Raw genomic sequence first — 16,474 nt, forward strand, 5'->3', positions numbered from 1 at the left:
TAAAACGAACTTTCAAATTCTCTAAAATTAACGCAGATGTTTGCGCTTTGCATTATTGAAATTTTCGATTCTAGCAACTGTAATGAAAATTTGTAGCGCAAGGCCAATTCTACTATAAATCTTTCAAAATCACTGGAGTGTTCGCGCACTAGTGGATGTATTTAAGCAAGAGTGCGTGATGGGGATGCCGTTCTCTCGCTCCAGCTTATTTCACTACAAGCGCACAACTAAAATGTGTCTATTCGAACCTGAGTACAAGTGCGCTTTCCTTTTTTTGTGCGGTGTTCGATGACTGCATCCTCAGTACAGGTTTGAAGCATACGCACCGGTGTACCACAACCGGTTTTTTGTAGATGGTCTATTTCGTGCGGTGGTGTACTTTACTCGATCGAAGAGTTTTTTTTTCAAGCCCAAAATACGCACGATTCACATTTCTATCAAGACCAACTGGAGAACAATTTACGGATTTTTATTGCATTAAATTGCTACATTACTTGAAAGGATGAACCGTTGAAAAGGCGAAACATAGATATTATTACTAGTCAAGGTTGAACGATTAGGTAAAGCCTTTATAAAGTTGAATCGAAACATTTATTGGGACGTTTTACGGTGATCAAATTATTGAATTTTTTCCTTGTACTATATTTATAGATAAATATACACTCTGGAACAAAACACTAATTAGTCATAAAATCTTTCTAGGACGGATTTGCACCTCCCGATGATATGCCACCAGAAGAAGAGGAGTATTAAGGAATTTCTCGTCACTCTCCTCTGTTTACAAAAAACGGTGGAAAATCGAAGTGCATAATCCAAGCAGTGTACTCTTAGATGTCGGCATCTATTCAGAGCAACCATGGATAACAACGCCGTTCTACAGGCTCTGGTTGTGACCGGCTGCCAACAAAATCATTGTGTGCGTTCGAATAAGACAGTAAATAGGAGAAACCTGTAATTTAAAGATATGAGAGAAACAAGATTGTGGTAGTGATGAGGTTTTTTTGTATTTAAAAATAATTCATTATTATTAATAATAACTATTATAAACGTGACTAACTAAAGCAGTTGTTTTGCGAGTAAATAAAAACTGAAAAGCTAAATGGAGCCAGATAGGTTGCATTGATCATCGGAGGAGTGAGGAACGATTAGCACGTATATGTTTACGCAAAATCGAACAAGATTTCTCAGCAATTTCTGTATTTTCTTAGCAGGGCCAATATTTGTAATGATAATAGTGTTTTCGAATGGGTGCCGAATTTACTATCACGCAATGTATTGTTATGCATTTTTCTCGTGTATTATATGTAGTGCTCTGGCGTATTTTAAAAAGCTATACTTCTGAGTTTAAGCCAGTAAAGAACCAACGATGAACTGCGGTCCATTCTCAGCCTTGTTATATTCGTACTGCAATCGTTTACAACAACCGCTACGCAAGATCAAAGAAACTAGTTGATCATCACCCTAATACTACACACCCAACGCAAACAAACCTGAAAGTTAACGAATCATTATCGTAAATACAATTATTATTGATTGGATTATAAGGAGAAAGGAAAAGCCCGAAGTCACAGCTGTGCTAAATTTATTTGTAAATCAATTGTATCAGAACAAAGTGTAAAATAAACACAAGCATTAGCTCAAATATTCTGTTACAAGGACAGTATTGTTCTCGCAAGTGTATTTAAAATACGAAACAAACAACCGTTAAAATATATATATATATAATTACAAACGAAACGAATGAAAGAAACGATCAAAGTTGCTACTATTTTTATTTACTCTATTACTATCGTGGAAAAACCTTAAAAAAATATTCTGCTATATAAGTCACTTGCGCAATGTTCAGAACTACTACAAAACAAAACAGCATATGACATAGGCAATTAAGAAAATGGAAACAAATATAACTTTAACCAAAACTTGGTTCAGCTGCAAATCTTTTCTGTATGAATCAATTTTTATGCTATAATTTATAACTTTCTTCTTTTCATTTAATAGAAAATACCATAATTGAAAGATCAATACGATGTTACTTTAAATTTGGCAATTGATGACAGCCTGAGTTTCAATCAGTCGTAGTACAAAGGGATGTATGAATGAAGTGTCCTTAGAAATACTTTTACGCTATCCGCGAGAACGAGATTTGCAATCAGCGTCTCATTGAAACTTCTAGAATGAATATTATTTTATTTACTGTACACACGGGCCGAAACTTTCACAAGACATAGACAAAACAGAAACTTCAGAGCTGGACTAATTCATCGACATCATTCCTGAACTAAAATTTTTCCATATCCCGTACTCCGTAGCAGAGGCTTTATTGATGCTTCGAAATCTTTGTTAATCGCACTTGTTTTGTACGCATAACTGTTAAACGTTTCGAAACATATAAGAATAACGTTACAGTTTTGTTCATATTTTATTAGAAAAAAGAAACATTTTGCTTAATGATTTGCTTTCACTTTATGAATAAATTGAAGGTCTATCCAAGCATTTTCGATTCCATTCAGTACCTAATTCTTTTATATGTCATCAAAATACAAACTTTTATTGAGGAGACAAAATCAAATACGAAGCCAGGTCATATAATAAAAAGATGTAAGATTTTAGAAACACGAGTACTATATTCAAATAATAGCTAACAATTTGTGTGACTACGATTACAATGGACCTTGAAAGCCGGATAACTGCAAATTAAAGACTTTCTTCGGTCATTACCACTTCACTTAATAACTTGGTTATTATTATGCTTGGCTCCTTATCTCATTTCATAATATGCTAGTGAAGCACATCTTGCGACAATTCAAACGAAAAGAGGCACTTTTGCTATTGCCTGAATTTACTGCCGTGTAAACTCCAATAACTAACATCACTACTAGCAAAAAGTGATTTCACTTCCCTGAAATTTTTTGGATCTCTTCATTTTTATGTGTTCCATCGCAGAAAGGGCGATTTTTTGTATGCTTGCAGTTGCATAACCAATAGGTGCCCGTTTTCTCTACTTGGAACCGCACTGGTCTGGAAAAAGAAATTGTGAAAATACTGCTATCCACGTAGCTTGAATTAAATTACCTCAAAGTGATTTTATACTGCTCGAGTTTATGAGTACCATCACATAGTGGCTGTGATTTTGACCTACCACACAAGCACCAAGAATAACGTTTACCTGCCGGACAATAGTTGCAATAGTTGGTTCTATCAATTTCATTATATTCAAAAACTCACCTTCTTTAAGATCCATTTTAAAAGGTTTTTTATCGTAAATCACACCATTTGGTTGTTGATATTGAGATGTAGAGAGATCCGCTATCACATTTTTTGGAATTTTATCGCTGTTCAGTCGTAAGAAAGTGGAAATATATCGCTGCCAAAGTTTTATATGGTTATCAAATGATAGGATGAAATCAAACCATACTTTACCACAATATTGCGTTGAAAAGCTACTTTACTCGTAAACACTGCCATTCGTATTGTTTGTAATAATAGAATATAATAAAAATGCAGGATTATAAGTAGATTCGAATATACGGGTCGATACTCGATAGCACCCGAGAAAAAAACAGATGATTTTGACAATCACAATGCGGTATTTTTTATTGCTATTGCCTTCTCAAGGGAAGATTGACGTCTGTATTGGCACAATGACACCAAAATGAATTATAGAGGCGCTGCTGGTTTAAAGACGATAATAGCGATAATATCAGTAAGAGCTGTCAAATCTGTAGAACATTTTTGAATTACTTAATCTTTTTAACGATTTCTGATAAAAAACGGATAAACTCATTTGAAAAATTATAGTAGCAGTTGAAGAAAATGTTTTTACTCTGAGGTGGTAACGTTAATATTAATTTATTGTGCAAAAACTAACGTTTATTTAAAATGTAGTATTAAACTTTGGTTCAATTGGCATATTGTCGCAAAACTGAAAGTAGAGGCGCTGCATGTTTAGAGATGATACTTTCAGCAAGAGCTGTCAAATCGGTAGTAAAATTTCTAATTACTCCACCTTTTCAACGATTTCTTATGAAAACGGACAAATTCATTTGAAAAATCATAGTAGAAGTTGAAGAAAAAGTTTTTACTATGAGGTGGTAATGTTGATCTTAAGGTCTGTGGACACAGGGCCACGTGTTGAGTTTTAAATTCCCTTTGCGCATCGTATTTCTCTTGTACTCTCTCGTATATGAGCAAACTGTACCGGGTTGCCAGCATACATTTTATTGTTTTGATGAGAAGTTTTTTTTTTTTTTTTTTTTTTCAAATAAAATTTTTATTAGGCTCATTTGCTTTAGCTTAACGTGGCCGATTGTCTTGTTGTTAGGGAGAGAGAAAGGGATGCCGTATTACGGGGCGGCATACTCCCCAGTTAGTAAGGGGACATAGGGAGGGTGGGACCTACACAGTATTGAATTGAAATTTGAATACATCATTGGTTTGTGGCATACATCTTTTAGACACATTTTGCGTTCGATGAATCTTCATGTTTTTCAGCTTGTAGCAATGAAGAGATTATTCTGGATTGGGATGCTTCGTTGGTGTGTTCTGACGTTGATGTGACGTTTTTGGGTAGCTTCCAGCAACTCAGTCAGTTCAAGGCAGGTGCATGCTCCGAAGCATCGTTTACACAGGCCATACTTCCAGCAACGTAAAGAAGAGTGCGGTAGAGCTGTAGACGAGAAAGAGATAGGGAGAGCACTAAATTTGAGCATTGATAGTTTTCAAGAAGTTATAGATGAGAGTCATATAAGGAAGATTTCGAGTTGCCAAGACGTCGCGGACTGGTACGAAGGGTGGTATACCTCGGGCCCGAAGGGAACCTATGAGTTGGGACCTGGCATCACAATACTCGACACATGTCCAAACAACATGTTCGATGTCATGATAACCCTCACCGCAAACGCAGACACCACTCTCAGCGAGCCCCACACGACGGAGATGCGCGCTGAACATATAATGATTAGACATGAGCCTTGACATTACACGAATAAAGTCTCGGCTCACGTCCAACCCCCGGAACCAAGCTTTCGTCGATACCTGTGGGATTATTGAGTGTAACCATCGTCCCAGAGTTCCACTATTCCATGTATTCTGCCAGCTAGCTAGAGTTTTCTGACGACAGCAACTGAAAAATTCATTGAAGCAGATTGGTCTTTCATAGATATCACCTTCTAGTGCGCCCACCTTGGCTAACGAGTCCGCCCTCTCATTGCCCCATATGGAACAATGTGAGGGGACCCAAACCAAGGTAATCTGGTATGATTTTGCAGATAAAGCACTCAATTGTTCCCGTATTTTCCCCAGGAAATACGGTGAGTGCTTTCCAGGCTTCACTGAACGGAGAGCCTCAATGGAACTGAGACTGTCCGATACAATGAAGTAGTGATCTGTGGGCAGAGTGTCAATGATCTCAAGGGTATACTGAATTGCAGCTAGTTCTGCGACGTAAACTGAAGCTGGATCACTGAGTTTATAGGAAGCGGTGAAATTTACATTGAATATACCGAAGCCAGTGGACCCGTCTAGATATGATCCGTCAGTGTAAAACATTTTATTACAGTCGACTTCTTTAAATTTATTATTAAAAATTTTTGGGATCTCTTGAGGGCGTACAGGATCCGGGATTCCACGAATTTCTTCTTTCATGGATGTGTCGAAAAACACAGTAGAATTAGAAGTATCCACAAAATGAACACGATTGGGAACAAACGAAGAAGGATTTATATTCTGAGCCATGTAGTCAAAATACAAGGACATAAAACGGGTTTGTGAATTAAGCTCGACGAGCTTTTCAAAGTTTTCTATCACCATCGGATTCAAAATGTCGCATCGGATTAGCAGTCGATATGAGAGATCCCAGAACCTGTTTTTCAACGGTAAGACGCCCGCCAGCACTTCAAGACTCATCGTATGGGTTGATTGCATGCAACCCAAGGCAATACGTAAACAACGATACTGAATTCTTTCCAGTTTAATGAAATGAATATTCGTAGCGGAGCGGAAACAGAAACATCCATATTCCATTACTGACAATATCGTCGTTTTGTACAACCTGATCAGGTCTCCTGGGTGAGAGCCCCACCAAGTTCCGGTTATTGTACGAAGGAAATTGATTCTCTGTAGGCATTTTCGTTTCAAATACCTAATGTGACATCCCCAGGTACCTTTGGAATCGAACCAGACCCCGAGATATTTAAATGTGAAAACCTGAGCTATGGTTTCACCCCCTAGTTGAAGCTGTAATTGCGCAGGTTCTCGCTTCCTTGAAAATACAACCAGCTCAGTTTTCTCCGTAGAGAACTCGATACCCATTTGAAAAGCCCATGTCGACAAGTTGTCGAGGGTATCTTGCAATGGTCCTTGGAGATCGGCAGCTTTGGGTCCTATAATAGACACAACACTGTCGTCGGCAAGTTGTCTTAGCGTGCAAGATGTGTTGATACATTCATCAATGTTATTTACGTAAAAGTTGTATAAAAGGGGGCTTAAGCATGAGCCCTGAGGAAGACCCATGTAACTGAATCGCTTTGTCGTCAAATCACCATGCTCAAAATGCATGTGTTTCTCGGACAATAGATTATATAAAAAGTTGTTCAAAACTGGTGAAAGACCATGCTGATGCAACTTCTCAGATAGAACGTTAATGGAAACTGAATCGAATGCCCCCTTGATGTCGAGGAAAACTGATGCCATTTGTTCTTTACGAGCAAATGCCATTTGAATTTCTGTTGAGAGCAACGCTAGACAATCGTTCGTTCCTTTGCCCCTGCGGAACCCAAATTGTGTACCTGAAAGCAATCCATTTGTTTCGACCCAATTGTTTAGACGGAAGAGAATCATTTTCTCCAACAATTTCCGAATACAGGAAAGCATAGCAATCGGCCGATACGAATTGTGATCGGAGGCTGGTTTTCCAGGTTTTTGAATAGTAATAACTCTCACTTCTCTCCATTCGTGTGGGACAATATTACCCTCGAGGAACTTGTTGAATAAATTCAACAAGCGCCTTTTGGCAGAGTCGGGCAGATTTTTCAACAAGTTGAATTTAATTCTGTCTAACCCCGGGGCTCTATTGTTACACGACAAGAGCGCAAGTGAGAACTCTACCATCGAAAACGGTGTTTCGTTTGTATTCAATGTCGCGACGCGGGATATCTTCTGTTCCGGAACAGAATCAGGACATACTTTCTTAGCGAAATCAAATATCCAGCGGTTAGAATATTCCTCGCTTTCGTTCGCGTGATTTCGATTGCGCATGCGACGGGCCGTATTCCAAAGAGTGCTCATTGCTGTTTCTCTCGTTAATCCGTCAACAAACCTTCGCCAGTAACCGCGTTTCTTAGCTTTAATCAGACTTTTCATTTGAAATTCTAACGCCGCGTATTTCCGATAATTATCTGGAGTTCCGTTCCTTCTAAACGAGATGAAGGCTGAAGCTTTTTTCGTTTTCAGCTCTGAGCACTCTTTGTCCCACCATGGGTTGGGAGAACGCATACTAGTTTGCGCGCTAGGTACTCGTTTCGTCTGAGCTTGAATTGCGGTGTCAAGAATCAAGCCAGCCAAAAATGTATACTCTTCCTCCGGAGGAAGCTCCTGTGATGTTTCCAGTTTCTCAGACATCGAGCTCGCGTAACGTTTCCAATCAATGTTTCGTGTGAAATCGTACGAAACATTGATTGTTTCCGATGGTCTTCCACGGTTGGTGATAGAAACTATGATCGGCAAGTGATCGCTACCGTGAGGATCACAGATTACCTTCCACTTGCAATCTAACTGTAGCGAAGTCGAGCAAAGGGATAAATCCAGCGCACTTGGTTGTGCTGGTGGTCTAGGGTTCCGTGTCATTTCTCCCGTGTTTAGAATTGTCAAATTGAAGTTGTCACACAGATCTTGAATTAACGAAGAACGATTATCATCATATAAGCAGCCCCATCCTGTACCATGCGAGTTAAAGTCCCCTAAAACCAGCCGCGGTGAAGGAAGAAGTTTTATGATGTCTGCAAGCCGACGATGCCCTATCGAGACTCTGGGAGGAATGTAGATAGAAGCTATACATAGATCTTTGCCTTTAATATTAATTTGGCAAGCAACAACTTCAATTCCCGGTGTCGAGGGGAGGTTAATACGATAAAATGAATAGCACTTTTTAATCCCTAAAAGTACCCCTCCATAAGAGTCTTCTCGGTCCAGGCGGATTATGTTAAAATTATGGAAGTCGAGGTTGATGTTAGAAGTAAGCCAAGTTTCACTCAAGGAGAATACATCGCAATTATGAGTATGTATTAAGTGTTTGAAAGAATCAAGTTTTGGGATGATACTTCTGCAATTCCACTGAAGCACAATGATCATATCTTCGATTCTCAGTGGTAAATTATCCATCAAAAGATACGATCGCTGCAAGGAGGGGCCATTGTTCAGTCAACTGTTTTAAAAATGTCCTTACTGTTGGCAGTAGAGCAGTTAGGAAGCTTTTCAGAGGATCAGTAATATTGAAGGCTGTTAATATCCAGTCCACGATATCAGAAAATTTCAATAATCCAGCGTTTGTTGGATTTTCTGGTTGTGCTTTGGGGTCATTCGGGTTTTTTGATGCCCCAGGAAGTGCTGGGTACTCCTTATCATCCCTAAGTTTTTTGAACCCAGGAGGTGTTTGCTTCGGTTTTGAGTCAGCACTTTTTGTTTCCGTTTGGTTCTTTTGTGACGAAGAGGACAGTCTGAGGCCTTTACGAGGAAGCTTGGGAGAAGCCAGATTTTGTCTTTTCCTGCTTCCTTCAACCTGTGTGTAGGAAGGTCCTTCGCCTGGGTCGTCAGAGGTATCCTCTTCAACTGGCAAGATTGCAAACGGGTTCTCAGGGGTCGATGGAGTGGTTCTTTTTAAGATTTCCGCATAAGAACGTTTGGAACGTTCTTTCACGGATCGCTTCAATTTCTCCGCACGCTGTATGTACGTAGGGCACACCGAAAGATCATGAGGATTCTCCCCGCAGTAGCAACACTTTTCCACTGCTCTTCTGCAGAGATCGTCCTCATGGGCCTCTCCGCATTTGCCGCATCGCAGTTTGTTGCAACAATAGGTTGCCGTATGACCTAGCTGTTTGCAGCTTGTACAATGCATTACCCGCGGTACATACAGCCGAACAGGTAGACGAACTCCACTCACTACCAAATAATTTGGAAGTGCAGATCCGGCAAAAGTCACGCGAAATGAGTCCGATTGGTAAAATTTACCATCTATCGATTTGGAGTGCAATTGCTTGCACTCCAAAATTTTCACTGGTTGAAGGTCGGGGTTTTTGAAACGGCCTACCCCGTCCTTCATCAGATCTTCGATTGTCAGACTTTCGTCACGGACCACACCGTCGATCTCCACCACATGAGACGGGACGTACACGCGGTACTCCTTCGTGAACAACTCGTTGGTAGCAATCCCGTTTGCTTGCTTCAGGTCGGACACAACAACGCGTAACTTGTTTTGCGAAACCTTATCTATTGTTTTTATTGCCGAGTAATGTTTTTCCAGGTCCCGAGCAATATTTAAAACTCTGAGAGACTTTAATTTGGGCCGGAAGTATACCACCCACGGACCCCCCGAGCCATCGTCTTGGTAAACTTTTTGGCGAGCAGGCAATATCTTAAAGGGAGATGGAGGCATCGGAGAGGGAAATGGCATCGGAGAGGGAGATGGTATCGGAGGGGGAGATGGTATCGGAGGGGGAGATGGTATAGGAGGGGTAGATGGCATCTCGGAAGCAAACTCAGCCTCTAAATGTTCTTCGCTCATTCGTTCAGCTTCGCCCTCCTCCGAGACACCCCCACTGTCATCAATATTCATATTTAAAGTGCGGGAGTAAAGAAGTCTCCCGCACTTGAAATGAAAAAGAAAGAAATAAAATGAAAAGAAAATATATGAATAGTAAAAGTTGAAAGAAAAAGTTTGAGAAAATACTTAACAGTATGTCACGGTAAGCTGTTAGGTGAGTTGCTCCTTCACTCCTTCGTTGTGCTTCAGCGTGACCTTGACTCAGGATTTGGCTGCTGTGATGCGGGTAGCAAACAATAGAAATAACTGCTGCCCGAGGATAGCACAATAGCGTCTACTGTCGATACTGATACAAAACCGGTGCACAGACAGAACTCACTTGCGGGGATGCTACTTTTTATCACTTTTATTTAATGCCTATACTACAGCCTCTGCTGTGATAGGCACCTTCGTCTTACCGATGTCGATTGTTAAAAAACGCGTGTGCTCACTTCGAACATTCGGTTACGAATGATGAGAAGTTTTATCACATTAATCTATCGTATGGGTTGGACATTACATGGATTCCAATGAACAATGAAAAAATATTCAACTTTCACAAAGATTGAATGTCTGTGTGTTTGGCAACCTTGTCGAGTCAATTTTATTTATCTCTCCTTTTTCAGAATGCTATCAGGAAATCAAAGCGAAAAAAAATGGTGGATGCATTGAAACTGACTTTGTTTCACAGAAAAGTACAAGACTTTATTTTTATCGCGATAACATATATGTTTTTATGTACTAATCGCATCTAAACTAAATTATCTAGACTTTGTCACGGTAGATTTATGATACAAGCCTTCAAAACCGGGATATTCGATGAACAAGTAGAGGTATGCATTTCCGAACGTTCCAATTTTCAGCAGTTCTTCAGTCAGAACAAAATACTACACGACCGCTAAACTCAATGAATCATTCTGAAAATTTCACAGAATATTCTCAACTGAATTTCGAAGACGTTGTCAGGTGGGTTTTTCTATATTCTGCACCGTTTCCAAGAAAATTTAATTTGAAACGGGAAAATAGCAAAAAACCTACCACTTTACGGTACTGTCCTCAGCCCTTAATTCATTGTGCGAAATCTACCGTTTATTCAGAATAGAGCATTAAGCTTGGTTTGATACCATTTTTCAAATCCCTGGAAATAAAAGTAAAGTATCCAAAAGAAATAGTACTCGATCGCTATACATTCTAGTACTCGGAAAAACCAACATTACGCTGGTTTCTGTTTAAAAAAATATTGATCCGAAAAAACCTAACCTTACCCAATTTCACACATTGCAAACCAATAATTGAGGTTTCTATGCCCGGTGAAAAATGATGGGCGGCCCTACTGAAAAATGGGTGGCCAACACGTTTCCTGATGAAAACAAAACAATATGTAAAAGCGATTCACACGCAGCATCAAGCGACTATCACCTACATGGAACGATTACGGAACAACAACATTAATTGTGAGCAATTCATATGAAAGGACACTACGTCAAGTTCACGGAACATTTTAACGTCGGATACGTGAGCAATATTCGGCAAAAAAAATGTATACAAATAATCTGGACGTCGACGGAAGTTGATTGATCGTCTGAATCGTGTTTAATGCATGCGTTTCCTGATGAAAACAAACCAATCTCATTTACATTTGTGGTTGTAGGTGAGCTGTCAGAGAGCCTAATAGCACTACTCGCCCCGTATTTAGTGCATCGTATTGGCAATCAAAAATTATACTAAAGAATGATATCGTAACGAGGAGCTCGAGGACGAACATTAATATGCTATTGAACAATCCAATCAGCGTGGTCACCACGAGATAGCGTTATGGTGATTGTTTTGACATATCCCATGTATTTAGAAAAATTTTTGACAAATTTTTCAATTTACTTGAGTTTGAATGAATGCAGATGGCAAAACCTTGCAAATATGGGTAAGAAAAACGATTGTTCACGTGTTGTCATCAAACATATGATTTCAAATTGTCCTATATTCTTGACAATCTCGGATGAAATTTGAAATTTTCAGTTCACATACAGATTTGATTCAGATGATAAAACATGAGTAAATAAACTAGTCATGAAACTTTTGATCTTAATTTATCAATTATTCCTAAAATCCAACCCAAAAAATATAAAATATCCCAGATATGAAAACAGTACCCAACCTCACTTCTTCGAATTTGGTATTTCATGTTACGATTTCTCAATAAATATCAATCAAACATACCACGGAAAGTTACTGAATCATTTATGATCGATTTTTTTACCAAATTTTCACACGTTTTTGTATGTTAGTATTCGATTCATTAAAAAAAAATAAAAACCCTGCATTTTGTTCGAATCTTCAAGCAAAATCTGAAAATTATCACCATCGCTTAGTTCAAAGCTCGCCACTCGGGCAGCGCAGCGATCGCAAAAGAGTTGGTTGGATTTTTCAATATGCTATTATAGTGGTTTTCAGCTTGACATAGAATGCGACGGAATCGTCGCAGGATTGCGAAATAATGAGCGTCAGAACCACTGATCCCAGGTTTGCAGATTGTTATGTAAATTTGCAATTTCGTTTGTTAGCAGACTTTGCAAATAAGCCGACTTTTTTGCAGATTTTCGAAATTTTTATAAACAATCGTCCATTTTAATGGCTTTTGCTATTACTGTAGGGTTTTCGTTCGGTTTTTTCGTCATACTTCTAAATATTGAGGTTGCATAGGACCATTTCTAATACGCAGACGCCTAAAATTTCACCTGGCTTCGCTGCCAGAAAATTGGACAGTTTTTTTAACCCGTTCGCTGTCTGTTGTATTAAAATTAACTAGCATTAGAGCCAAAAGAAAAATTAATCGGCTGTTGGATTGAGGCCAATTGAATTTTCAACTGGTAAAATTCCTTAGCGACAATTGTTATTTCATTGTTCATCGAAAGCATCAACAAATGTATATCTGTCAAAGACGACCAACTTTTTAGAGTAGACAAATAGCACAATCGATTAAAGCACGAGGTTTTGAAAACCAAGGCGTCGATTAATACAAAGTATACATAAAAAGGTAACATACTAAGCACAAAATAATCATTATGTACGATTCAGACGATCCGTCTTCTTTTGTCACAGTCAATCTCCGTCACCGGCACCATCAACATTAATTACATGCATTCTTATGGAGCCATTCACACGTAACGTCACGGAACGTCTTGACGGATGGAGCGTGTGAACGATCCGGTAAAGAAAGTATTAAACTAATTTTGACGGAAGCTGACGTTTCGGTGACGGTGACGGAAGGAGGCGGATCGTCTGAATCGTACATTATGTCAAATAAATAGCACACGCCGTAATCATACGCATTATCAATATGAATTAATTATGACTGAAGTTTTCTTAATAATAAATAAAAAATTAGTTGTTGTAACGGTCAATTTAAAAAATATTTTTTTCTGGCTTGTGGTCTCGAAGAGGTTGAATCGATGCGAATAGCGGCTTTAAATTTTCCAACTGAAAATTTCTTCCTACACGAAGTAGGGATTTTTTTATATTTTTTTTAACTCTCGTTTTCCCTTGTGGAAAACGAGCTCCTTCCAAACGAAGGGATTTCTTTCTTCTCGTCAAAAAGAAACGCGAGTTGTTTCCTAACTAAAAACAGACTACTTTATTATTTCCATCTTACATCTATATGTACACTTTTCTTATTCTATTACTACACTTCAAACCTCAAAAAAGGGACAGACAAATATGCTAATTTTACCTGCTGATTTACCTTTATCTTTGCGCGTCTCAATAGAGACCAATTGATATGGGTTTTCCCATTCAGAGGAGATGCAAAAGAAATAATATATTTATTTCCTGTCTATACTGTGCGCCGATTTTGTCTAGACGCTACATCCTAACGAAACATTATACAAATTTTATAACTCAGCCTATTATTCTAGGATCGGCCTGATTTTACGATTCTACTTTCGGCCGTCTCGTCAGAAGAAATCTTCCATAAATATTAAAATTAATTCGAGCGTCCGCGACATTCCGGGGCCCGTAAATCATCCGCGTGGTGATTTACCGATTTAACTCAATTGTTACATGATTGATTCTTCATTTAGATTAGATCTCCTCATTTGTAGCATACTTATAAGTGACTGTGGCATTTCTAACATGTTTTGTTGATTATTACTATTGCTACTCTGTCTTCTATTTCTTCTAAAATATATATAACAGAATATAATGATTAACGTAATTATGATTGTACTAGTCGCTCCTCCTAAAGCATATAAATGTTTTTCATATGGACGGTTTTCTGAAACCCTTTCATCTATGATATTTACTTCTTCATACGGATTTTTAGGTAACGTCATGTTACTTTTAACTAATTTCTTTTGATTAACTTCAATTTCGTAAGGTAACTGATCGATAGATTTAAAGAATGATTTAGTTCTATAGTTTACGCCTGTCATTTGTGCATACCAAACCTGCTTTTTTGCCAAAATTTTACAATCGGAAGTTAATTCCACCATAGCAACCTTGTACGGAGGATTTATAATCACATTATCACAATGAACAATTATGTTCCTTGGTTCGTTTGTTATATAAACAACCGTATTTTGATTGTTCATTGGTATTAGCTGAACATAAGTTTCATTTAGCTTTTTCGACAAACATTTTTCTTTTGTAACCTTATGAAGTATGGCAGCCGCAACGCAGTCAACTGTTTTTGTCAGTATAGGTTGATTTACCAGATAGTGGCTCTCGTTAAATTGAATCAAGTTTTCATTGATATAAAAGAATTCTTCCAAATGGTTGATAGCGATTATTGGATTATCTACTTCAATCACGCTTCCATTACTTGGAACTGGTATAACTTTGAATACTTCAAAGTTATCCTTATTTATTATTACATTCTCCATTAAAATATTTATGGAGTTATTGCTAAGTTTTACTCCGAATTTAATAGCAAGTGGGTCCCGCAGGATTGTATAACCCGCAGGTAGTTTTTTCTTAATACTGTTGTACACTTCCTCCAATTCGTTTTTATTCAAAGGATCTTGACGAATTGAACGATATTTTTGTATTATTCCTTCAGCTAACTGAGATGCTAACATCGTTGCTTCAAGAAGTTTCCTGGAGAATACTTCAACCTGCGTGATAGAATACCGTTCTTTTAAGGATATCATGCCTGTATTCAAATGGTATATCCTTTGATTCAGATCGTTGCCCATAACCTTTGCCTTTTCGTTTAGAGTTTTCATCGTTTGAGAAATTTCATGAAGTTTCTGTTCCTCATGAATTCGCAACGATTTCAATTCTTCTTCCACATCGTCGCCCCCAAAAAGGAGATCTTTAAGGAATCCGAGTATTCCTCTGCTTCTTTTCTGACGCGCGATTGCTTGAATTTCAAGAATAGCGTTATCACATTGTCTTTCAATAGAAGCTGCTAGCTCCGAAAGTGTTTTGTCCTTAGTTTTATTTTGCGCAAATTCTAGTGCTTTCTTTAGATTCGCTTGAATATGATTTAACAGATCAATGTCTTCAATAGGATATATGTTGGATACAATATTTGTTCTCCATACTCCTCTTTTAACCATACAAGTTCCCATGTGTTCAAATATTAATCCGCCGTCTGGTACTGGCTTTATATTCAAAGTATTTATTGCGTTTGCAAGAGATAATATTGTCATAGTAGCTAGAATAATCTTTTGTATTGTGCCAAACTGCTTTATTTTAGGTTTTGACTTTTTATCATAGTCGATATTTTTTGCCATATCTAGATTTGATATGCTTCCTACAAAATTTACCGTTGATGATCCTATTTTGCTACTATCTGTAGTTTTTTCGGGATCTTCGGATGAGGATGAATCCTCTTCTTTTCTTACGTCCAAAGCAGCTAACTTGACAGCAGGTCGATCATATTGTCCTTTGTTAGTTTTAACGGTTGCCGATCGAACTTGCCCGTCTTTGGCAATCATTGTTTTAATTATCCTTCCCTTAAGCCAAATTCCTTTTTTCTCTTCGTCGGCAAACACTACAATATCTCCTACTTCTAACGGTTTAGCTCTAGTTTGCCACTTACATCTTTTACCCAACGTTGGGAGATATTCCTTGACCCATCGATCCCAATAATTTTTGCAGACCATTTGGGCTCTTACCCACTGTCTGCGAGTTACCTCTGCCTTTGATGCTTCATTAATAGAGCAAACGGCTTCTCCTGCACAGCCTATTAAAAAGTGGTTAGGAGTGAGTGTCGTGACGCTCGGCCTCCATTTTATTTTTTTTTGTTTCCGTTCGCTGGTTTTGCATGCTGCCGCTTCAAAATTTAAACACTGAATGATTTTCATTTGCGCTTACGGACACTTCACCCAAGCTGAAATTCTCTCTATCATTTTAAAGAGAGAATGAGAACGCTGTTGCTCTCATTCTCTCTTTTCTCCTGGAAAGGATGTTCCCTCTTGCACGCTAATTTTAAAATATTCTTAAAGATCGGAATTCGGATAGCTCAGTAGAACTTTTAATATTAAATCAAGCCTATGTGTCAACGTGTATTTTGTCCAATATTTAGTTTTTGTTTTGTTTATTCAGTGTATTTTTTAACTGTGATCATCCAATACCAATATCCTACAATATTCCTTTTCTCTACTCTATTCCGTTACACATTTTGATTTTACGTGGTATTCAATTTGTGTATGTGTTTGACACTTGTACATAACATAT

General features: G+C 38.2%; 2 protein-coding genes across 9 annotated transcripts in view; one reads left to right on the forward strand and one right to left on the reverse strand.

Annotated features, from left to right (window-relative positions):
* Window positions 1-2,022, forward strand: part of LOC131439418 (microtubule-associated protein RP/EB family member 1) — a 44,593-nt gene extending 42,571 nt beyond the window's left edge. For all 8 annotated transcript variants that reach the window (XM_058610401.1, XM_058610400.1, XM_058610405.1 and 5 more), the window contains one exon: window positions 703-2,022. In XM_058610401.1, coding sequence (XP_058466384.1) covers window positions 703-753 — 51 coding nt within the window. In that variant the 3' untranslated portion in view covers window positions 754-2,022. The remainder of the gene's footprint in view (window positions 1-702) is intronic.
* Window positions 2,023-2,604: 582 nt separating this feature from the next.
* Window positions 2,605-3,603, reverse strand: LOC131439420 (CDGSH iron-sulfur domain-containing protein 3, mitochondrial). Its single transcript, XM_058610407.1, has 4 exons — window positions 3,421-3,603; window positions 3,226-3,364; window positions 3,073-3,166; window positions 2,605-3,018 (listed from the first exon to the last, which is right to left on the reverse strand). The coding sequence occupies exons 1-4, from the start codon at window positions 3,463-3,465 to the stop codon at window positions 2,892-2,894; spliced, it is 405 nt and encodes a 134-aa protein (XP_058466390.1). The 5' UTR covers window positions 3,466-3,603; the 3' UTR covers window positions 2,605-2,891.
* Window positions 3,604-16,474: the final 12,871 nt, after the last annotated feature.

The sequence above is a fragment of the Malaya genurostris genome, chromosome 3 (genome assembly GCF_030247185.1).
Source record: "Malaya genurostris strain Urasoe2022 chromosome 3, Malgen_1.1, whole genome shotgun sequence".
NCBI lineage: Eukaryota > Metazoa > Arthropoda > Insecta > Diptera > Culicidae > Malaya > Malaya genurostris.